Consider the following 24,017-nt stretch of genomic DNA (forward strand, 5'->3'; position numbering starts at 1 on the left):
ACTTTGACTGATAAGGCACTCATCACCACTTTTACATTTGTGTCACCTGTTTCACCCATATCTTTATATAAACAAAATGCCAAGTGCATTTTGGTTATGCCCTCATGTATTTGCAATACATAGAAGCTTTGGTCACGCTAACTGCCTGATGAAGACAGGGCCTTGTATCTCTTTGTAATCTGAGCACTGTTAGGATGGCTCATCAGACTGCAGGGCAACTGCCTACTGATACTGCAAGTCCAGAACAGTCAGATCAATACAGCCCTGTACCTCCCAATGCTTAGATACAAGGCTGATGTATACAATACCACTAGCCCTCCCCTTCTAGAACCTCCCCTAATCAATGAAGAATGCATTAACTATCAGGGTGAGTATGCTTTCCCCCATCTATCCAAACCATTTACTTTGTTTCTTTCAACATGATGTAATGGTTTGGATCTTGTGTAACACAAAGCAGAATTAACAAAATTTATGACAGAGATTGGCTCCACAGATTAGCAAGAGCAAAGAAGTTAAACAGCACTCTAAATTCAGATTTCACTAATCTATCATCAGTGAGATGGCTGTCATGGATCACTATAAGGTGCCATAGATTTCCAATAAGGCCTGTATTCATGGTCTTTCAAATCGTTATGGCTTTATTGACTGGTTCATGTAGCACATGAATGCTGACTTCGCAAAGTCCCTTTGCTGGAAAAACCTCAAACAACCAAGGCAGCTACTGGGGAAACCACCTGATAAGGACTATAGTTATAGTTTACACAGGAATCTCTTAAGAATTGTCTCTACTCAACAGTGGGTATTCAATTCATCCTTTGTACTTTCTTATAACGAATCCCTGGTCTTAGTGAGGCTTAAACCCAGATATCTTCTTCATTTCAGACATCACTAAATTTTCAGAAGGGGATTCAAAGTTGAATTTTAAATATAAATGGAGGTAGAGAGTGGGACAGGGATATAGAACACTTGACAATATGTCCCAGTTTCTATAAAATGTGCAAACTTTCACAAAAGCATTAAGACAATTGTAAAATTCTTTCCTGATGCAGCTACAATATAAATTAATTTACAATAAAATCTCAGTTTGCACTTAAGAATGAATACATACATTTAAGAATCTTAACACCACTACACTACACCACTATCAGTTAGTTTTCACTGGCTCTGAATTCTTGAACTACAGTCTGGCTGCATACACAAGTCCAGATGAGACTCATTGATACTTAGCTGGATAGATAATTAGCTGATAAAGACTTGATGACATTTTTAAAAAAGTTAGTAGTACATTAAAACATATAGTAAAACTATTCTTAGAGGGATCAATGTTGGAGTTTCTCCCTCTCTTATTAAGATATATCAACAATTGAAATTTGACTTGGAAACATTGCTTATTTGTGTGCTGCCATGAACCTACCCATTAGCCTATCAGAGGCACAAAAATATACACCAAAAGATCTGCCAATTAGTGGAAAATAAAACTTTCATTACATATATTTCACGTTAACATCTTCCAAGTAAGTACCCAGACTGTTTGTTATGTTTGCTGTAGCAGCCAAATTGTATGTATCTATTTTTCCAGGCCTATATTTTTCAAATAATTATAAAGAACTTTGTTTATCGTGATCGCAAAGAAAAATGGTGAATTCAAGCCAGTATGAATAAGATATTCAAGTAAGATAAACATGACACCAGACTGTTGAAGCTGTGTAAGACTGGGGTAATAGGTCTTGCTTGGACCCAATTAGAAAAGTAGAAGTTACAACACAAGCCGTAGATATCACTAGGACAGCAGCAGTCTGGGCAAAATACCCCGTTAAAATGACAATTTCTTAGTCTGTTTCAGTACAGAAGCATGCATGACACACATCCTGGAAATTACTCATTGCAAAGTGTTCTGTGTGATCCACACTTTCCCTATTTCATATCAATTTTCCTTTTTGGTTTGACCACAGCTGCTCTGGGCTGTAATCATCTGTTCTAAGTATGTGTATAGGGCTCCCTCTACTGGCAAAATGTTTCTACTGCAAAACATCCTAAGGATGTTTAAAATTTACACAGCATGTCATTTGTGTTTCATATTGATAAATGGACTATAAGGTCACTGGATAAGTCACATGAAATAAGGCACACCATTGCCTTTGATCCAACATGACTGTCTCAATATATTCTGGAAAATACCATTTGATATACTGAGGATAGAAAGTTATCTGCACATTAATTAAAGTCTGCCTGCTTTAACATTTGAGTCAGAAAGAAGGATTTGCCCTGCAAATATTTTAAACATTGTTTATGTGATACAGTGGCTTGTTTCAAGTTCACATTCATCAGTTCATATGAAGCACAAGATGATATGTACAGCGTTACATTTATTTGTCATTTTAAAAACCGCCATGGACAATCAAAATATAAATACCTCTCTCTCAAGCACAAGACAGGCCATCCACAGCACATGACAAAAACACTCGCACTATACACTGGCACACACAAAAAACACAAACACACACACACACACACACACTCACAGACACACACACACACACACACACACACACACACACACACACACACACACACACAAACCCAGCCCCTGATTTTAGTAGAAGGTACAATTATATGAGAACTCCAGATACCTGTACATATTGTAGTCGCTATTGTTTGAGTGTGCTTAAAGAATGAAAATTCCACTGTTTACAGCCATTGATATAAAGTTTAAGGAGGTCAATCTAGGAACTGCTTTCCTGTATGTATAAATGTATTCAAAGGGGCATGAAACGTAATATCTGATGCAAGACCAGGACTTATCCTTTGACCATGAATAGATGTGACCATAGAATGTGCTCTTTTTCTACACACTGCACAAAAGGCTATTTGCTCTTTCTATCACAGACTAAGACAAATTCAGTGGGCTCAATCCATGAAATTTTAACTGTTTGAGCTCAGTTTGACCCCATTTCTGAAACTGTGATTAATATTATGATTATGAAATGCTCTTACCCACACACTTGGCTTACCTATACTTTAAGTATGCCATATCTTAACTCATTTCTAAATGCTTCATGAGGAGCTACTTTTTGTGCAATGTTGTGATGTGATAAAGTAGAACCTGCTTTAGTATCTGCCATGATCAGGTTGTACATTTGAGTTAGTCACCATGATGATCATAATGATAACTGCTGTTCAAATACAGAGCAGACACCTTATCAGCTACAGTTGCAGATTTCTGAAAAAGCATACACACAGAGCCTACAAAAGCAGTTATGTTTTCCCTAGTATTGAATTAAGTAATCACATAAGACAATGAATCAAACCAAAGTATGATTTAGTTAAGAGAAAAACAAATAAACAACAACAAAAAAAAAAGTTATTTGGAATTTGTCGGTCCAGCCCAGGGGTACTTGGAGATAATTCAAATTAATCACACTTGTCCTATGTCATCTTAAAACACACCTGGTCTAAGTAATCAAGAATTATTAGATTTGTTAACAACTGGAACAGAACAAAAATGTGGTGAGATCAGGGGTGCTTGACAACCGATGCTGCAAACACCAGGCTTTCAGGAGAGCAATTTTCTTTCTCTAACAAATAATTTTGTTCAGTAGTGCATCACTGTTACAAATTAACCCTGCAGCGGTCCAGTTACTGGTGAAACCCAGTTACCCAGTCTCTCTGGTAAACTGCAAATCCTGCTGAGGTACTTGTGTGTGGTAGGGGCATGTTCAAAGAGGAATCTCTGTGGCCACACACACACACACACACACACACACATACACACACACACACACACACAAAAGCAGGTGGGAATCATCCCTTCCAACAGATACAAGTTTCCTGGAGTCTATAATGCACCTGTAATGTTCATAGTATGGACAGAGATGTCGCTAGGAAGCTTTTCCCAATTCAATCTTCTTCTGTATGGCCCTTGCTGAGTGGTATATTAAAGAATCGATCAGCCCAGCAACTAGAAGAAAGAAACTGAGTTTACTGAAAAACAGTCAGTCAGTGTTGACTACTGATGTGAACATTCTTCTTGGTTTAAATGCAATGAAAAAAAAAATCTGTTAGCACAAGTTTGTCCTAGATTAGCACACCATGACAGCTTTTGATGCTAAATAATGCTTTACTAAGAAATGTCAATATGTATAACAATGTAACCAATCAGCAGCATACAATATGCTTACTGCTAACTGTATATGGCTAGCTTATAATGACTGCGGCTCCACTTCCTGGAGAAGCAGTCCTTTAACACTTTAGCGTAGTGAATACAGTGCAGTGATCAACTCACACCTACACAACAAACAAGGAATAACAGTCAGCAAACAGGTACAGTTTAATTTTGTGCCAACTTACCTGTGAAAACCCCACCTATAATAGCACATACTCCTGTTAAAAAATGAGTGAATGACCTGGGAAGACAAAAAAGGCATCAGTCAGAGTGCTGCCCTATATACATTTTCACGAATGACTTATTTACACTTGCCTGTGTTTTATCAGTTAATGCAAATACAGCTAAACTGCACTCACGCATGCATATCAGTACTCTGAAAACATACCGCTGCTTCTCTGTGAATTTGACCATCATGGGAGAGAGTTCGTAAAGCACAAATACACCAGGCAAACCCTGATCTCCGATCAGTCCATTGGCTACTTTTTCATGCCTGGTCACTGAAAATTGATTTGTTTTCACCACCTGAGGAACCAAATAGAAATATAGCTAAGCTTATTGGGGGAATTATATCATCATCATCATCAGCAGCAGCATATTAGAAATAATGAGTTATCCTATTTTAATGTTATTTTAAGACTACGTCAATTCCTAACGTGCCTTAAAGGCCATGAGATGAAGACAACATTAAATAATTAATTCAGATCAACAGCATTCAGGACATCTTTTAAGATTATATCCCAATATTAAACAGGCAACATTCTTGAGGATAACTGATTTCACATGACTTATATTGCCCATGTCTAGGTTTATGTAATATGTAACAATCGCTAACTGAGATACAATTAGACACAAAGTGTGGACTTCAATTAGACTTCACAAATAAAGGACTAAGCAAACAATCTCAAACCTACTGCCGAATTTTCTAGTTCAATACACTTACCTCTCCATCTCCTTTAACGTAAACTGTTGGTACTATTTTCACAAAGTACTGATACATCATCGACGCTGAAAGAGGAGAACAATTTTAGAATAAGATGTATTACAGGGTCTAACCAGAGTATGTAAATTCTTTGGTCGAACTATAGGAGGCGCTACCAATTGTGACAGCGATTACTTTTAATGTTTGCGACCGTTTCCTCTCAAGTAATGGCGTCTTTATAAAGCGTTCGTGTCGCAAACAGCTACTGGACAAATTCTGCCCCTGAAGTCATCATTTCAAAACTTTTCTCTACAGCCATCAATCGTTCATCTGGGAAAGGTATGAGGTTCGAATGTGCCCAATTTTAGCATTATGAACTGAAATCCATTTTGGAGATTGTTCAAGGCCAGATGTAACTAGCTAGCAAGATGGGTGACATTCCATCTTAGCTAGGCTATGCCAGTTTAGCTAACTAGCCAACTGTAAACTTTATTTATATGTGTAGAAATGGTGAATACCTACCTAGCTAGCTAGCTAGCCACCTTAGTAATTAGTCATTGTTATCTTATACTATAAATACTATGTGAATACTAGCTATGTGAACTAATTCTACTTTGAATTCTTATGGCCAGTATTCAATAGCTACATAGCTATCAGATTAGCTGTACTAATCTGTCTTTCGTTTGGGTTTGGACGCATGTTAGTTAGCTAGCTAGCTAATCGCAGAAATTTTAACAATTCATCATTTTTTTGGCAATGGTGCGCTGAAGCCAGAGTAACTTAAGTTCTGGGTTAGCTAACCTAGCGTTAGCTAGCTATTTACCTATAACCTAGCTAGCTCTCGAGCTCAAGAAAGCATACTGCCTATGACACCTAAGATAGCTATCTTAAACAACTTCTGAAAGGAAGCTAGCTAGGTAGGTAGGTTTTAACAATGTCTCATAGAACCGTCAATACTTCACAGATGCCGGTTTCTGTAGGACCATATGGACAAGCTCAACCGAACTGCTTTGACAGAGTCAAGATGGGTTTTATGATGGGTTTTGCAGTTGGAATGGCTGCAGGAGCCATGTTCGGGACGTTCTCCTGTCTAAGGTAACTATAAATCCTAATCATGTACTTTGAGCCGAATTCTGCAGTTGGTTAGTTACAATATGATGCACCCCTTTTTCAGACTTGGCATGAGAGGTCGAGAGCTCATGGGTGGAGTGGGAAAGACCATGATGCAAAGTGGTGGCACATTTGGCACCTTCATGGCCATTGGAATGGGCATTCGCTGCTAAGACTACTGCTGAATGCTCTGTTCAATTTTCAGGACATTTCATCTGTATATCAATGTCACCTTTATAAATTGGGAGTGTATGAATAAAACTGATTTAAAAATAACCAAGAGAACCTGTTATAAAACGTGGAATATAACCCAGACCGGCACTTTGGATTGTACTGTACTGTTGACTACACATGATTCCAGAAGCCCCATCTCTTCACTGTCAAAGTACTATAGCTGTACAGTCAGCCCTTGTTTAATATGTTAAGTCAGAAAGATGTGTATTGCTCAATGTATACATTGTGAATGCAACTAATCTATAGATCTCTCCAGATACTTTGCCTTTAATGACACAAAATATTGTTTTAAATACTGTTATGCTGTTTTGTTTGGGGTGGAGGGTTAGATGGAATGACGATTACATAGAATTCTGAGCGAGTTCACAGATAATGCTTGGAAGCAAACTTTATTTTAGACTGGCAGTAAGATTTGATTACACACTTAAATCCTAGACTCATTTGGACAGGGAAATAAATGATTCCCAAACAAGAAAAATAAATACTCTTGTTTCCCAAGATCATGTAGTTGTATTCATCAGGATGTGAAAGGTAAAACTCTTTAGCACTCAAGATTTACACTATTAACTGAAGCTACCTACCTTGAGGTGCGGCAATATTAGTGCCATCTAGAGGGTTGATGATTCCAGGATAGTCTTTCCCAAATGAGAGATGTTTAATCAGATGAGTCATGTTGATCTAGGGGCGTCCAAGAAATGGCCAAAACAAATTGTATTAGTTGAATAGATGACACAATCAAGAAAAACAATGTAATACATACAACCACACCAACTTACATTGTCCAGTCCAAAGCTCTGCAAATCATGAACTGAGGGGGGAAAATGAAGTTAATTGCTTGTGATTTACAATTGTACATTTTCTAAGTGGTTTGGCTGTACAAATAAGTTGACTGATTACGATTAGACTATAAAGTCACAATTTTAGGCTGGAAGCACAGCATAGCATATTAGACAACTGAAGACTGTCTATAGAAAACAGTCTGAATGCAGAACCACTAGAAAATTCTGTAAATTCACTTGAGCAGATAATTAGTTGCTGAAGACTAAATTCAGAGCTGAGAAATCAAATTGGCAATCACTGATTTATTAACAAGGTATATCCTAACTTCCATATTTATAAGCCTTATTTCAAACAACTATTTGGGGGAATAAAAATCTATGAAAGTGAAAGATTGACTTACTTTCCACAGCATGCACTGCAGAAAGAAGAGAAAAGAGTCACCAAGTGGCTATTTTTATTTTTTATTTATTGGAGAAATAAAGAGGACATCCCCAGTCCCATAGGTTTATTGCACTGACAGAATGGGAATGCTGGATTACTAAAAATGGCCAAATTCTTTTATTCTTCTTATTTTTGATCAGATATGAAAGGGCTCATCATCTCTTTTTTCTGTAGCAGACAGTAGCAGTATGAGACACTTAAAATTATGCTTGGATTTGTTTTCTGTGAAAATTTCTGTTAACTATATATCTTGTTACTTAAGACAATAATCTCAGCGACAAGAGGTAAAATTGCACTAGAATTCTAAGGTGTACAGCAATTTCACCCAATTAAAACATTTCTCGCTCTCATTCCAAGTTACTATACTGATGTATTTATTTGAAATACATTAACTTAATTTACCTTCACAACCTGCCTTGATTATTCCACAACAGGTTTAAGTTAAACATATGTTAAAGTTCTGTACCTTTTCTTTTAGGGTCATCAATAGTGTTTTTAAAATGAAATATCCTGATTTGGTCACACTTTTGATTTTAATATTCCCACAATTTAGTGATGAAATTACTTTGTCCTCTATTTTTTTCAAGGCTGTCTTTGACAAATCACATAGGTCAAGATTGGTCATTTAGCAGGTGATTTACAAATTTTACTCATTGAAGCTTCAAATATCAAGATAAAACTAATCAGTGAATCAACCCAAATAGTTTAGTGTCAAGACTATGCATAGTCAAATAGCACAAAGAGCGAGCGATTGAGTGACAACCAGTCAAATCGCAAGGAAATAACAGATCACATGCATTAGCCACCACAGACAAGGAAGCGCTAAATAATTCAATAGAGGTGTTGTCTACAAGCAAAGGCTTACACATCCTCTGATCTGGCACACACACCTCATGTCTCATAAAAGACTCCAAATAGTTTGAAGTAGCTTTTCTAAATCACTAATTTCAGTTCAATTAGCTGAATAGACGGCTCCTTAGAAGTGTCACTTTGAAGATTAAAAAGTGGCATGGCCTAAACTTCATGACAAAGGATGTGTTGCTGCTACAGATCAGAGGTATAATTATGTATTGAAATCCCACTTCATGGGTTTTAATACTTACCATGTACATGAGACTGTTGAAAGCTCTTTCCAGGGGCAAAATGGAAATTACCTGCCACCTAAATTAATGGAAAAAACAACTCAACATAATGTTGACTGGAGAAGCAATCATCTCAATATTGTTTTGAGTGTGTCTGTGTTATTACCTTATTGACCTCGAGGAAACCATAGACCTGGCATCCCTCATTCTTTTGCTCCTGCATCTTTTGACTGAAGCCCTCTCTCTTGCACTGCTCAATGGTGTCCGGCGTTTTAAAGGCCCAGCCACGCCTCCGGTATGCCTCTCGAACATCCTCACAGGTGTTACAGCACCTAAAAAATACACATAAAAGGAACAGCTTTTTCCTGTAGTGCCTCATCTGCAACCTTTCAAACACCTGCAAAATATTACTATTTATTTATAGGTTATAAATGAATTTATCTTTGAATTGGTAAGAAATTACCTTTTGTTGTGCCTTTAATTTTGGTTGGCAAAATGTAATTCACAGTAACAGTAAACTGGCATTACAAATGGTGGAGGCATAATAGTCTGTCTAGTGCTGATTCAAGGTGTTTTAAAATAATAAATGGATGGGAACAGCAATTCCACTGTGGACTAGAAGTCCCAACATGTCTTTGCTTGTCCACTGAAGAGAGTTCAGCACTAAGCCCTTAGAATTATGCTTTAATTGTACCAAAAATGCATTTCAATGGAAGCTCATAATTAGCTCCAAGTTTTTTATATTCGAAATGTAAATCTTGTTTAAATTCTTTCAGTTTGCAGGCTCTCTTACTAATCCATAGAGTGACCCTCTCTCAGATAGAGATGTGGACTAGTTTTGAATCGTGAAAACATGTTTGGAGGCAGAAAAAGACTCACTTTAACTCTTCAGTCTCTGCTCCATAGCAGCTCTCACAACGATCAGGATCAAGCTTGCTAGGGTCAAAGATTTCACCCTCATCTTTGCCTAGATCTGTGCAGAAAACAAATGCTTAAAAAGTGTTTAAAACATTTGTTTGAAAAACGTATGCTGAATAGTTATTTTGGGTTGTTTTCTTTTACACTCACATCAAAGACAGATGGTTGTGCGCTGGCTCTATGATATGTTATAATACAAACATTTTACATTTGCTTATTTTAACAGTTATATAGAACTTTCATCAAACAAGAATAAAGTTTATCTAATCAAATGGATACCAACCATGTTTCTCTGCTTCAATGTTGACTGGCTTGCCATCTTTGTCCAGCCTTTGTTTGAACAAGTTGTGCTCCACATCCAGCTGCTGTTCTCCTGCTACATCCATGGCATCAATACTCAGGTCTGTGAGCCACAAGTGACAATGGTCATACAGAAACTCTGTACATATTAACCCTATATAGTAAGAGTACCTCTGTCTGCGCATAACAATAGCAACAGTGAAACTGCTATGTGCTTAAAGAAGCAGTATGCGACCTGTAGAAAAATAACTATCACCATGTCCTGACAGGAGTACACTAGACAGATAATCTGAGAAGAAAGAAATAAAAAAATAAAATCAGGCGCTTCTCTCTTCTGGAATAACCTATTTGTCCTAATACCATCTACAAGAATCTATTACCCTCAAATCAAAGCAACACATCAGAGCAAGGAGGAGTGTCAATCACTGCTTCTATAATGTGCATTTTCTCACTCATCAGTGAGCGAGTTCAGGAACCTGCAAAATCAATGGCGGATAAACATCAATGAAAACTACCATCAATGAAAAAAGTGTCCATTCCTCCTTTCACAACAAGATCTTACACAGCAAGTAAACAGAATACTATAAATGAAAAAAAATCAAATTATAAAGAAAGAATTAGACTGAGCCCAAGATAAAACAAGAATATTGGTTATACTGGCTTTTCAGAGCTACAGAAGCTGAAAGGATTTAAAACTAATAGTTAGCCACATTAATGCTCGACAGGTAGACAGCTAATCACCCCTGCTTGATTTATTTTTTATTTGATTTTTAAAAAATTAAAAACAATGCTAATCTGGTAATGGTTATATTGTTATATGGAGCATTTCTCATTTTATTGTGTTGTTTCAGTCAGGCTAACTAACATGTTTATAATGCTAAGATTACTGGTTAGCATTGTTTTATTTAGATATTGCTGAAGACATGTTTGTGTAGAGTCCTTGCAGTCATATCAGTTTGATGTTTATGTTTGTTCTCATAAGTGGTTTACTGCTTGTTTAGCAGTTTCTGTTATCAAACAAACATCTATGCACTGAAATAAGTGTGCTAGCTCTTTTACAGAACAGATATTGCCGTAGATTATTTTTCATGTCTATAAGATTTATTTCTGCTTGTTTGTTGGCCAGAAATGTTGACATTTCACAATGTGCACAGCAGCATGTGCAGGGCAGGGCTCTGGTGCGGCAGGGCTGGGGTGCAGCAGAGGGGGAGGGGCCTGGCAGTTGTACTCATTTAGCTAAATCCACTCTCTTCTCAATCTTACTCACTACAGCTTTAAGCACATTAGACATATAGCTTTGCATTGGTTTTGCTGCCACTGTAATGAACGCCAAGCCAGAGACTTTAAGCATGCGAAAGCCAATGTAAAATGTTTACTTACAGGCACACGGCATATGAGGGAATATAATATCTATGTTAATCTTGAGCTTGTCTCCTCTTGAAGTATCCACAAACAGTTCAGGATGGACCTGTAACAAGAAATAGTTCCCATACGCAGAATGAATAATACATGAGTGAAAATGTTCAACACGTATTTATTTTCTAAACAAGTTTTGTATCCTGATCACTGTTATATCTTGCACACTCACCTCCTTGGTTAGATAATACTGTAACTCCGAGAAAAACAGGATCAGCATAATAAGTCCACTAATGATAGTAACTGCCATAAGAAGGGAAACGGACAGTCATTTCAAAAGCTGTCAATTTAGGCCTACGAGTTGGATATCTGATTGACAGTAAACAGCCTTACAACAAAACATCTGGCGAATTGCAGTTACTTTTTATTTCTAGTAATTGAAGCTATTGGCCAAAGACAAATTATTATGAGGTTCCACTGCGAGATAAGTACCTCAGAAATGTTCTACAAAATAGACAAGCTAGCAGCAGTCCCAAACAATACTTAGCTAGCTAGGTTATCTATGCTTACTAACCTAGCCAGCTGCATACTCTCCCTATGCTAGCATGCATTGCTTGACGCTTTAACTCACGCAGATGTTCAACAATACTCACCCGTCGCTCCACCACATGTTTTGATTCTAAAGTCTTCTAGAGTTTTCGGGTAAGCATCAAATTGTTTAAGCTTATGTAACGTATCCATCATTCCCCTCTATCCAAGCTGCTAGCTAACGCTAAACGTTCCGTCACTTCAGTGCCCAGTGATTCACTTCCGGTACACACAGGCAGCGGAGAATACATGTTGGCCAATAAGATTACACCGCGTTGCTCACCGAGATTTTATTAAAGCGCTATTATAAATGTTTTAAAATGAACTACTGCATCGAATTTTCTAATATTTTAAGTATACGGTAACTAACGCACATACATTAGGATATATTGTAGGCGTCTTTCAAAAACAAACAAACAAAAAAAAACCTCATTCCTATAAGACGGTTCAAGTGTCCTGTTCGACTGTCCAGTATGAACAGTCATACTTTTTAAACCTACAAATACGTTTATGGACAATAAATAAAATATATATTTAACTGTTCTGCTTTCCAAAGCACTTCACCAGAGGTCACTGTTAGTCCATTATCTTAGTGTTCAATCGGCCACGTGCAAAAACATTTTCGGAATCCTACCCTAAATACGTCGAACTAAAGTCTGTGCCACGACAGATTTAGCAAAAGCTCGTAGTTTCTCCAAACTATCGTAAACGACCTTTGTAGACTACCTGTCCGGTTTGTCAGGGAGTGAGTTCATAAAAGGAGCAATTTTCAGAGATCAGTATACAAAATATTACTGTAACAATAAGGACAGGAAACACATTTTTACTTGAGATGTACACACTGTCACTTAAGGTTTGTACCGTGACATACACAAATAACATACGGTTCGACATTTATCCAAAACTCGGCGGTACATTTGTAGAACAGGAAGGTGTGAAGGGAAAGACGATAGCTGATGTGCAGTGTAAGTAAGATTTGTCTCTGCACAGCGACTGCCAGCTTTACGAACTCGTAAATGATGAGTGAATTTTTAGTTTGTCACTCTGTACAAGATAAAATGAATAGGCCATGTACAACATCATATTTAGTATTTGGAATAGTATTGGAACTTTGAGTTTTAATATAATAATGAAGTTAAATAATTAATCATTTTGCGATTATGCCGTTTGACATTAATATTCCCCATAATGAAAATAACAGCATAATCTCAAACTTAAGATTGATTGATCTTCATTTTTATATTCAAACTCAAATTTTCAATAATATTCATTAGTCTATACTAGCATGTAACGGTACAGACAGGGCCGGACAGTTGCTTTTGAAACATCCATGAATGAACAATTGTGCCTCAGCTGGAAAGCACACTTTTTTCCCCTCATGCTAATCGCAAACATTAAGACATATCTTCTGGAAAGGCTAGATTTCTTTTCATTTATTTTGAAAAGAGAGTAGTGCGAGTTAGCTCCACCTAGTGTCGTTTAGTCCCTCCTGAGGAAGCTGTTACAGCCTGCAGCGTATTAAGCAATAAAATGTAAACAGTGCATATACACTCTCACATAGGTCATTTTTTATGTAGGGCAGATACAAAAGGGCAATGTGTCAAAGTCACATATGTTACTAAAGTACGAAATAAATAGAATAATAAAGAAAATTTAATTCGTCCCACTTAGGCTATATTTCAACATTTAAAGCTGAAGCCCAACCTGACTGACTTGCTCGCTCGCTCTCTCTCTCTCTCTCTCTCTCTCTCTCATTCATTCATTTTCTGCACGACTGCATGCGCCGAAACATAATACACTATTTTATGTACGACCGCATGTACCGTGACGATTCGGGACAAAGACACGTACCGTCTAAACGCACCTGGTCTATAATGGTTTTCTTTGCGGAAGAGATGCACGTGACTATATGCTTCTATATGATAAATAGGAGAAAAATAGTCAATGCAATCTCTTAATTCATTTAAATCGTTAGAACGATTTAGGAACGAATTTGTTTGTACCAATCGTATAATTATAGTCCGAATAGTACATTTGGAAAATCAAGTCTTTTTTTGGATTGGATCAGAGTGCATAAATATTCCACACGTAATACTCTCGTTTGGGGTATTTGGTTATGGAATTAGGTATGGAAACGATTTACACAAAAATAGTTGCTAGACCCTTCCACAGATACCAAGAAGTAGCACATGGAGGCCAAAAACAAATAAAAACAACAACCAACAATAAATCAGCCTTTATCAGTTTTCTTCAGATAATTTATTTTTGTACATTAAAGCAAAAATACAGGTTTAGTTAGCGCCCACTCCCCAAGTCCATAAACCAAATGGAACACTGTGACAATCCTCAGACAACAGATTAGGACAACCTTATCTCAATACACCGTGCATGTTGAAAAAGTAGACAATGTGAATCAGTTTAGCAACTGTATTGAAGACAACTAAGGCTGAAGGCAGCTAGCCAGCCTTATTTGGGAGGCCTGTAGGCAATTTTCCTACTCTTCAGCACAGACCACCTGTGTCTCTTTAAGTAGTAGACCAGAGGGATGACCACAGCACAACCCATTAGCAACTGGAGCAAAAAGATAAAAGGAGCAAGTAAGAAATATGTTTAGGCATAAAGAAAAAACAGTTAAAGGATGATAACTGATGAAGAGTCATAGTAATGGACATGACAAATATCCTGTGACCTATAATAAATATGAATCCTCCTGAGATGGCCCAAGTCAGCACCTCATCCCAATATGAAATCAAATATTCAATATATATTCAAATAAACTCAATAATATTAAAACATTGCGGGTGTGGTGGCTTTCTTAAAATGTAAACAAAATAAATCAAGCTAATTATTCTGATATCCTGATTTGTCTCATGTTTATAAATTTTGAGTGATATGTAATAAAGCCATCTTTATCGAACTTCACTATGTCTGATCTGTTTCCATTTCATTCAGTGTGGGCACTGAATATATCAGCTTGATATACAGATGGTATATAGGCTGGACTGGCAAAAAGAACTATAGAGAAAAGCAAACCTTTAGTCCCATGCATTTGCGCTGGTCATGCTCTGGCTCGGCAGCCCACTTTAGGAAAGTGCAGACATCTTTAGCCACCTGACTCATAGTAGCTGGTGTTCCTGTGGGCAGTTGAAGTGACACAGTCTCACAATACAGAACCCAAATGTGCAGTTGCTGTGGGCATTTTTTTCATGCCAACAAAATACTGCTCATGTGGCATGACCCTAAGCATGGGTTTTAAATGTGTTTTTTCATGTACATATTTGAAAGCTTTGACTACCACAACTCACCATCTTCATATTCAAGAACCTCATTGTAGATTGGTGGGGCCATGGCAATAGCCTGGCCAGGGAAGTAGGGGTTGTAATAAAGTTCTTCCCTCAAAGGCACGCCAGCTGGTGGATCACAATAACCAGTCAGCAGAGAGAACACATAGTCCTCACCTCCATGCCTGGAAGAGAAGGAGCAAAAATATGAGAGAGAGAGAGAGAATTAAATTGATTTGATAATGGGTGACAATCCAGAAGAGCTACCATTAAGCAACAGCGGTTTCCGTTAGTAGTGTACGAAGTATTTTCATGTAAGCACCTACTGATTTGCAGGCTCAATCCAAGTTACCATCCAAACCAAGTATTTTAAATGGAAATTTATCCTTAGACATGAACATTGGTAGTAGTGGCCCACCAGCAGTATGCAAAAGGGATCATGTTCATTGTTCAGAATACTGAATTCTCTGGATGTCAGATTCGCTCAACTCTTTTCCACAAAAACTGAATCCAGCCTAAACTCAGTTAACCTAAACAAGGGTGAATGTTACCTTGCACTGACAATATAGCTGAGGTCAGGAGGCAGAGCTCCACTGTTAGCAGCACGAGCTGCTTCAGGATTGGCATAGGGTTTGGGAAAGTAATCCGAAAGCTTTCCAGGCCGGGTAAACATCTCTCCCGACTCATCAGGACCATCCACAACTTCAATCTGCAAAAGATGTATAATGTTACATTAACATTCAGAATAAATATGATCTATTGCCAAAGTCTTGGAATGACACAACTCAAGGCCTTTGTGGTGAATTATGGCTTCAGTCTAACAGATTACAATGATTTACTAAAGTATCCTGGCATAGAATACTTTTAGTTATAGAGCTGTTATCAATCAAAAATAAGTGTATACTGAAACATTTAAGCCTCAAGCCTTTAAGGTGATCACAAGTGTACACAGACATGCATGCACGTGCATATACACACACACACACACACACACACACACCACACACACACACACACACACACACACACACACACACACACACACACACTCTCAAAGTGGCTCTGTTTACATGCAGATTTTTGCAAATATTAAAACTGACCTGTTATATGCACACACTACTCAAAAATCTGATACATTTCCATTTACATACACACTAGTACACAAGAAATCCGATCTAAAGGCATGTGCATACAGAGTACATAAGAGTACATAGTAACGTGACAACGGGCAGGATGAGAGTCCAGTCAGAGATGAGCAACAGTATGTTACCCGAATTTAAGGTTGGAGAAAAAACAAAACCAAACAAAAACAAAAACAACCCATACACTTGTTTTTAATAGAGGTGTAACAATGCATTGTGACATGATTTATCGTGATGCCAAAATGTTACGCGCATCGTGGTGATGGATGTTTCTGCGTTGTTTATTATGCTATCTAATACAGTCGCACTGCATTGTTTGAATACCAGCTGACCTATAGAGAAGCTGTTACAATAGCACATTTTGATGCAGTAGCACGGTATAAACTCTCTTTTAATTGCAGGGGAATCAAAATTCTTGTTTAATATCTGTACTGTATTTTTGCATTGTTTATGCTTCAAAAACAAAAAGGAATGCTTTCAGTTGATTACTTAATATATGGTTAAACTACAACTTGTTTACAGTACATTTTGTTTACAACTAAACTTTTGCTCCTAATTTCTTTAAATTGCAGCAGAATAAAGATTCATTTTTGTTTAAAAATTTATACAAGAAAAATGTGCATCAGGAACTCAGTATTGTGAATTGAATTAAATTGCGAGCAGAGTGTATCATTACACCCCAAGTGTTTACTTAATTTTAAAATTATAGCAGACTCAGGAAATTGTAGGCTACGTCACATGTAACTATTAAAGTAGTAACTATCAACTATTAAAGTAGTAACATGTAACTATTATCATGTCCTGCAACATATCAAATTTTAATTAATCAGATAAATAGATTTACTCTACATTTCCTGTAAAGCCACTGATTTAATTTGCTCATACAGCTGTCTAAAATGTGTCTGAAATGTGAGCTGTATGGCCATTCATCCCCATTACCATTTTAAATCTAAAATCTGAAGCATAGCCTTCATCTCCTCTGCAGACCAGTTCCTGACTCCTGCCAGACTGAAAATTGTAAATTTCTGCAGCCTCAAAATTTCCAATCAGGAATAGAATCAGAATAGCCTCAAGCAGAGCAGTTTATTCTGATTGAGGTCTATACATGGATGCATTCTCTTCTGATTAAGATTACTAACGGATTATCAGCATGCATGTAAATTAGCCAATGACAGTAAAGAGAATCTTGTTACCTCCTCGGCTAATGCTTTGACCTCTTCCTCTGTGTGCGATACTCCTACCAGGTTACGGAAAGCCAGGTACTCCATACTGTGGCACGCAGCACACACCTGCTTATAGACCTGGTATCCACGGCGGATACTATCGAAAGAAATAAAGCAGGCCAGACATTGTTCAAAGCAAAACTGCTCTTGCTCACTTTTCAAAACAATCAGTAGTTAAAATGATAAAGCAAGTTATAGGAATAAAGTTCATTAGATCATTTGCTGGATACATGACTTTCCCAACATCACTGTTAATTTTTTGAAATGTAGCAAGAAACAAACTGGAAAGGAAAGCTGAAAGGACAAACATTAAGTGCTGCCTCCCAATGTCTTCAACTGACTTATGGGTATTTTTCAGAAGGAAGCTTTGAAAAATGTTTACAACACACCTTTAAAACTAAAAAGCTGTTTTTACTGTGACATTGGCCAGGTGGTGTGACATTGTTTTACTGTGACATTGGCTGTGTTATGGCAGGTTGTGTTACCTGGCGTGGTCAAGGGAAGACAGCAAGCCGTTATGGCTCCAGGGGAAGGAGGGGGGGTGCAGCTCTAGATCTGAAGCCTTCACTGACTGATGGAGCATGAGGGCCAGTCCTGCCCCACCTGTTGTCAACACCCCCAGTGTGGTCAGGGCTACCTTCCTCCCCCTAGGTAAGCTGGCAAAAGACATCCTGGCCTAGAAGATATGTCACACAAACCAAGTCACAATCAATTTATCTTTTCTTAAAAGAAAATACTTCAGTTTAATTGTTTATGCTGCAGTGGACATGCCAACTGGTTCTGACCAACTTTCATTTACTGTTAGTTACTTTATCATTTTTGTATACAGTAAAATTACTTCTAAATTACTGGCTGAATGTTCAGCATTCTAGCATATGATGTGTCCCTACGTCTAAAGCAGTTAACAGACTGTTTTAGCCTGGTAAAGAGAGACATGGTCAATATATTTTAAACCCATCAAATATTTTAAAATCTTATAATGGAATACAGACATGAAGAATGCTAAAATACATAACATCTGAACAAGACCCAAAAGCCCTGACTTCTGAAACTCGCCCCCTAGTGATTGTTCTAGTATATGCAGATTAATGTTGGACAAGATGTCATTTACAAAATCCAACGTGTGTGAACTGTCAAGACCAGCCGTATCTCTACTTATAAAAAATATTGCAATTCCGGAAAATAAAATGATGGGTTTATCAGTTTAGTTTTGTAGTTAGATCATCTTAGTCACAAACCTGCAAGCTAACTGTGGCTACCTTATAAATATATCTGAAAAAGATTCCATGGAGTAACTGCCATACTTAAGGATAAAGAGGTAGAAAAATTGCAGCGCTCACACACACTCAAAAATAATATACAAGGCTTCCAAAAGAAAGGACATTTCAGCAGTGATCCACAGTGTATCGTTCTGTTTCTTTGGAAATGGCACTGCAATTTTTCCTTCACACACAGGCATTTCTCATATAATTTTTAATGCAGGTGAGCTCACCACACTGCACAGAGAGTAGAATCTTTCGAATGCAGCATGCAACTTAACATGAGAATATAATTACTTGTCAGTCTTACAGCTGCTTTATCCACATTAAAATGTGGAAAAAAAGGCAGAATGACATTCAAAGTGCTAAATATTTTTAGTGGACTTTTAATGTGACAACCACATAGGTTAATCTAAGGATGCATCGATATGAATACCAATAATATCTCCATCAGAACCAATATAAACCTTATTAAATTGTGTTGAGAATCGGAGTATTAGAACAAATTGTAGATTACATTTTAATGTGACTGGTATTCTGTATCAGCAGTCACCATGAGTTTTGGTATCAGAATCAGTTTTGAGAGAGTGGGATATTGAGAGAGTGGGATTAGTAGTTTCCTCCCATCTTAAAACAAACAGCTAAAACAAAATAACTCCTGTAAGTATTTATGAACTCACAGTGAACTAAGGCTGAACTATCTCCATTACCTAGCAAAGTTTCAAATATTGTATTAAATGTTGTGTAGGTGAGAGATAGGCTAGCTAGTTAATTGTTATAAACCGCAACCCTAGCTGGATGTGTCATTTCATTCACCAACAACGTATCTGAAATAGGTGTCTAGGGAAACGTCTATATTATAGCATGCATATAATGAAACTCCGTTCAAACACACAATCCAACAGTAGATTGTATGGTAGTAGATTGCGACGTAGCTAACTAATACATTTAGCAAAAGTTACGCCGCCTTACACAAAAGACACATACAACGGCAATATACACGGTGACCTAGCTAGCTAACTCAAAAGATTTCCGAACATCGGAAACCTTGGCTTAATAGAGGTGGCACTCATGTAAGATAATGCATTATTTTTGCTTGGTTTGAAAAATGAGCTATTTGAGCAACTTCAACATCAACCAGAATAAACAGAACAGATAGCTACCTATCGTTATACAAAAGACACTGTGACCTTGCTTAGGTTAGCTTTGCTACTTCGCTACATAGCTAAGTTGGACCGACTGTTACCTTGTATTTGCCAATCACTCATGCCAGAAAAAAAAATTAAATACTAATCAGTGAAATAACATATACTTTCATACCCGAGGTGTATGCAACGTTTTCGGTGCATTAAGGAGGACTCTCCCGCATCCGGAGAGCACAACCACCCGGAGCGCCGCCATCTTCTTGTCTCTCGGAAAGACTACCTCTCTGATGACGCTATGCGTAACCTTTCCATCTCAGAAAACTAAATAAAATTGACAAAATGCATATTATAAATTTCAGTAGCATCGGTTCGTCACATGAAAGAGGGAAAGATAGAAAATTGTTTATTTTTTTATGCGTAAAATTATCTTTTTTCCCCTGTAGAACTTGAAATAAACCTATCCCTTAACGTGTCGCCTCTTAGCGGTTGGAGGTCATATCTTCAATTATAATTCTAATAATTTATGTAAATACATAGTTGATATGTATTTTTTCTGACTTTAGTGTATTATTATTTTGATTGAATGATTGGTGTATGGTATTGGTTCGCTACAACATTTAGACACAACTATTACTCAAAAGAGTGCCTATCATCTGAAAACCTGGGTTAATAAGAGTGACAATCATGTCAGATAATGCTTTATTTTGCTTGGTTTGAAAGCTTTTCTGGTTTGAAAAGCTATTTTGGCAACTTCAACATCAACCAGAATGAGCTTCAACATTACCCAGAATGAATGCATTATACCGAAGCTAGAGTGTATTTATATCCTACTTTTATGCTAGTAATGTATCTGTAGATTACATTTTTCATTCAACAAGGTTCACCATACAACATCTTTTCACATTAGAACATAGAAAGAAGTGGCCTTACCTGGTACTTATAGATTCCCCTGATATTATTTCCCCATATCTTATAATATAGTACAATTAAAATTAATGTCAAATTCTAATCTCCTGTAACCTCCTAAAATCTCTTTTGAACCCCATACATTAAGACATATTCTTTTATAATAAGAAAACTGATTTAATCATCCTCTTTGAGAACAAGAGTATATGTAAAGTATTACAGTGATATTAGACTATAGAATATATACATTTCCTCACTTGTCCTTGTCTGGGTGGACTCTTTTCCTTTAAGCTTGGGTCCTCTACCACAGGCCTGGGAGCTGGAGGGTCTCAGATGTTATTCCTGGGAGCTACTGGATCCACTCTCCCAGTTTGGGGGTCACAGCCCCTAGTGCCTATATATATATATATTGCTATAGGTGCTTATTAACAAAGTCTTATTAACAAGCCACCATTACTACTTAACTTAGCTCAGTGGTTATGCTCCTTGACTTGTAATTGGAAGGTTGCTGGTTCAAACCCATCTCTGCCAAAATGCCACTGCTGGGCCCCTGAGCAAGGTCCTTAACCCTCCAATTGTAAATCTTGTCAGATAAGCATACATTTATACAAAAGATCTCTTATATGCTGTGCAGATGTTCAATGCCAACGATAAATTTGTGAAATTCCCAACTGTAGGGATTGAAGATTAAAATAATATAAAGAAAATATGCATTTTCATAAGATGATAATGTGAAAGACATTTATGCGGAACGATTTTGTGTGTATTTGTAGAATAGCCTATAGATTTGTCCCAACTGTTCTCCATCTTCCCCTGAAATCTTTGCAGTCCAGATGGAAAACAGTGACCTGTAATCAGTACTATAATCAGTGACCTATAATCAGCACCTCACACAGTTTGCAGTATGAGATATCATGTTTACACAACCCAGCCCAGTCCAGGCCACTAAAGACTCTCACATCAGCATTGATATTTATACCAACTCTATCCTGGATCATATCAACAGATGTGTGTACAGAGTGACAACTCACAAAATAATAAAAACCTTCCCTAATCAGAAGCCCCAGATGAACAGAGGTCCGTCTCCTGCTCAAAGCACAAGATGCTGCCTTCAGGTCTGGAGACTGGGAGACTTATAGCTTGGCCTGAGCCAAGCTGACATTTTCAATCTGTCGCTGGCCCAGGCAGTTGTCCCAACTATCTTCAAGACCGCCACTATTGTGGCAGTTCCAAAGCATTGGACTACATCAACCCTAATTAAAAAATAGGCAAGAACAGTGGAGGCAGAGATATAAAGGAAATATAGGAAGGTTTTAATTTTTAATTTTCTTCTTCAAAGTATTTCAGTCATCAAGGGCCCTCAGATTGTCTGGAAAAGAATTCCAGAGTTTTGGGCTATGGCCCCATGATTATACTGCTGAAGTATAGAGGGGCAAGTAAATTCTGAGTTACACAAGTAGTCAGTGCAACTCTAAGGACTGGTATAATATATTCTCATCTTTGCACATACTAGTACTCTGGTCACTGCATTCTGAACCCTCTGTAGGCTTGAAATAATGTCAGTTGCTGTGAGGATACTTTTGACATGTTACAAAGATGATAGAACACTGTTCCTGAGATATTGCTTACATGGCACTTAAAACTTAGATGTGACACCTAGATTTTTGATATAATGTTCAGCCTTAATTGATAGGGACTGCAGTAAAGTTATTGCATCAGTGTACTCACAACCATTCCTGATGATAATAAATTCTATTTTTCATGTCAGTGGAACCCAGGGGGTCAGTGGCTAGGGACCTATATAATACTGTGTCATCTGCACACTGGTGAAATGAAATATTATTTTTACTGACAACTGTGGCCAGTGGAAGCTACTGGCTTAAGAAATGGGACCACCTTTGCAGAGTGAAATGGAATTGTTAAGTTACTGTCAAAACTTATATTACCTTTAAGCCTTTGTTAAATGTGAGTTTTAGTGCTTCAGTTACCACGCTGTTTGGCACCACGCTGGTGATCTTGAATGCAGCTGGTACATGTTCAGAGGAAAAGAAGTTGATGATGGCAGAGATGAAAGGAAACAGATCTCTCGAGATTGTCTGGAACAGAATGGAAGGAATGGGATCCAGCGGGCATGTAATTGGATTGCTGGAAGTCAGGAGTTGAAGGCTTTTTTCTGAGGAGAGAGAAGAAAGAGAGTTGGATGTAAGGGAATGAACACTGTTTGGAAGAGTGAGAACAAAGGAAAAGGACTTGCATATTGCTGTAACCTTTTCCTCAAAGAAGGTGATAAAATCCTCATGAGTAAGAGAGGAGGGAGGGTTAATTAATTAACCTACCTAAAAGCATTTATGCTTTAAAACCATATTCAATAAGTTAGAACAACTAATGTGATGAATCCATGATCCTTATGTAACAAGATGTGAAGATGGAGTGGGATGCCGAGGCGAGTCTTCAAAACAAAAGTGTCTATTTACAACAAAACCGAAACCAAATACATGATGAACCGAACAAAACACACTAAACCACAACAAAACCAGAAAGCACTCACGTAATGCGTTACATGTAACATGCACGAGGTCGAAAACCAACAATAGAACAACAGGGGTTTAAATACCTGTTCAAATACATAACTAAGAACAGGTGTACATGATCAATTAACACAGTAGGGATGTGATGATGGACACATATACAGAAACACAGGGAGGAGTCTAGAAGAGGGCCCCCCCCCCCCGCAACAGCAGAACTCCCGGCACGCCTATCGGGCCACGGCCCACAGACCAACAACAAATGGCAAGGTCAGAGGACTGAGTGACCTGACACAGGCCAGCATGGACAGGACAGAGAGGAGGGCAACAGGGACCAAGAAAATGACAGACACAGGTATGGGCGCACTAACGGGAAAGGGAATTGACAAAAAGGGAGACAGAGGGACTGACACAACACCTGTGATGGGCAAGGAGACAGTGACAGGAACAGGAACATGACTATCAGACCGCAGGGGAAGGGTATGTGGAGGTCCCATGACTGGCCAGAAGGAAACACTGGCCTCACGGCGCTGGCAGGGGTGGGGTTTCATGAGTCCAGAGGGAACGCCTGTTGCCCGCTTAGGCGGTGAGGGCACCTCTGCCTTCCTGGCGGATGTGCCAGGGAGCGTTTCCTGCTGTGGCT

General features: G+C 37.9%; 3 protein-coding genes across 4 annotated transcripts; 1 reads left to right on the top strand and 2 right to left on the bottom strand.

Annotated features, from left to right (window-relative positions):
- Positions 1–3,086: 3,086 nt before the first annotated feature.
- On the bottom strand, positions 3,087–12,089 carry ergic3 (ERGIC and golgi 3). Of its 2 annotated transcripts, XM_027010732.2 has the most exons (14): positions 11,959–12,089; positions 11,538–11,608; positions 11,330–11,417; positions 9,933–10,052; positions 9,611–9,704; positions 8,898–9,063; positions 8,753–8,810; positions 7,609–7,623; positions 7,205–7,236; positions 7,010–7,106; positions 5,106–5,170; positions 4,551–4,687; positions 4,348–4,403; positions 3,087–3,958 (listed from the first exon to the last, which is right to left on the bottom strand). In XM_027010732.2, exons 1-14 carry the CDS (start codon positions 12,047–12,049, stop codon positions 3,879–3,881), a joined length of 1,170 nt encoding a protein of 389 aa, XP_026866533.1. In that variant the 5' UTR covers positions 12,050–12,089; the 3' UTR covers positions 3,087–3,878. The 2 variants fall into 2 exon arrangements, with proteins under 2 accessions (XP_026866533.1, XP_026866534.1); XM_027010733.2 differs by lacking the exon at positions 7,609–7,623.
- Positions 5,276–6,926, top strand: romo1 (reactive oxygen species modulator 1). The gene is made up of 3 exons (XM_027010737.2): positions 5,276–5,423; positions 6,049–6,179; positions 6,259–6,926. The coding sequence occupies exons 2-3, from the start codon at positions 6,049–6,051 to the stop codon at positions 6,365–6,367; spliced, it is 240 nt and encodes a 79-aa protein (XP_026866538.1). The 5' UTR covers positions 5,276–5,423; the 3' UTR covers positions 6,368–6,926.
- A 2,034-nt stretch (positions 12,090–14,123) lies between the features above and the next one.
- Positions 14,124–20,226, bottom strand: LOC113577851 (cytochrome c1, heme protein, mitochondrial). The gene is made up of 7 exons (XM_027010736.2): positions 20,119–20,226; positions 18,025–18,215; positions 17,510–17,636; positions 15,726–15,883; positions 15,199–15,359; positions 14,927–15,027; positions 14,124–14,464 (listed from the first exon to the last, which is right to left on the bottom strand). The coding sequence occupies exons 1-7, from the start codon at positions 20,197–20,199 to the stop codon at positions 14,360–14,362; spliced, it is 924 nt and encodes a 307-aa protein (XP_026866537.2). The 5' UTR covers positions 20,200–20,226; the 3' UTR covers positions 14,124–14,359.
- Positions 20,227–24,017: the final 3,791 nt, after the last annotated feature.

The sequence above is a fragment of the Electrophorus electricus genome, chromosome 3, assembly GCF_013358815.1.
Source record: "Electrophorus electricus isolate fEleEle1 chromosome 3, fEleEle1.pri, whole genome shotgun sequence".
In the NCBI taxonomy this organism is placed as follows: domain Eukaryota; kingdom Metazoa; phylum Chordata; class Actinopteri; order Gymnotiformes; family Gymnotidae; genus Electrophorus; species Electrophorus electricus.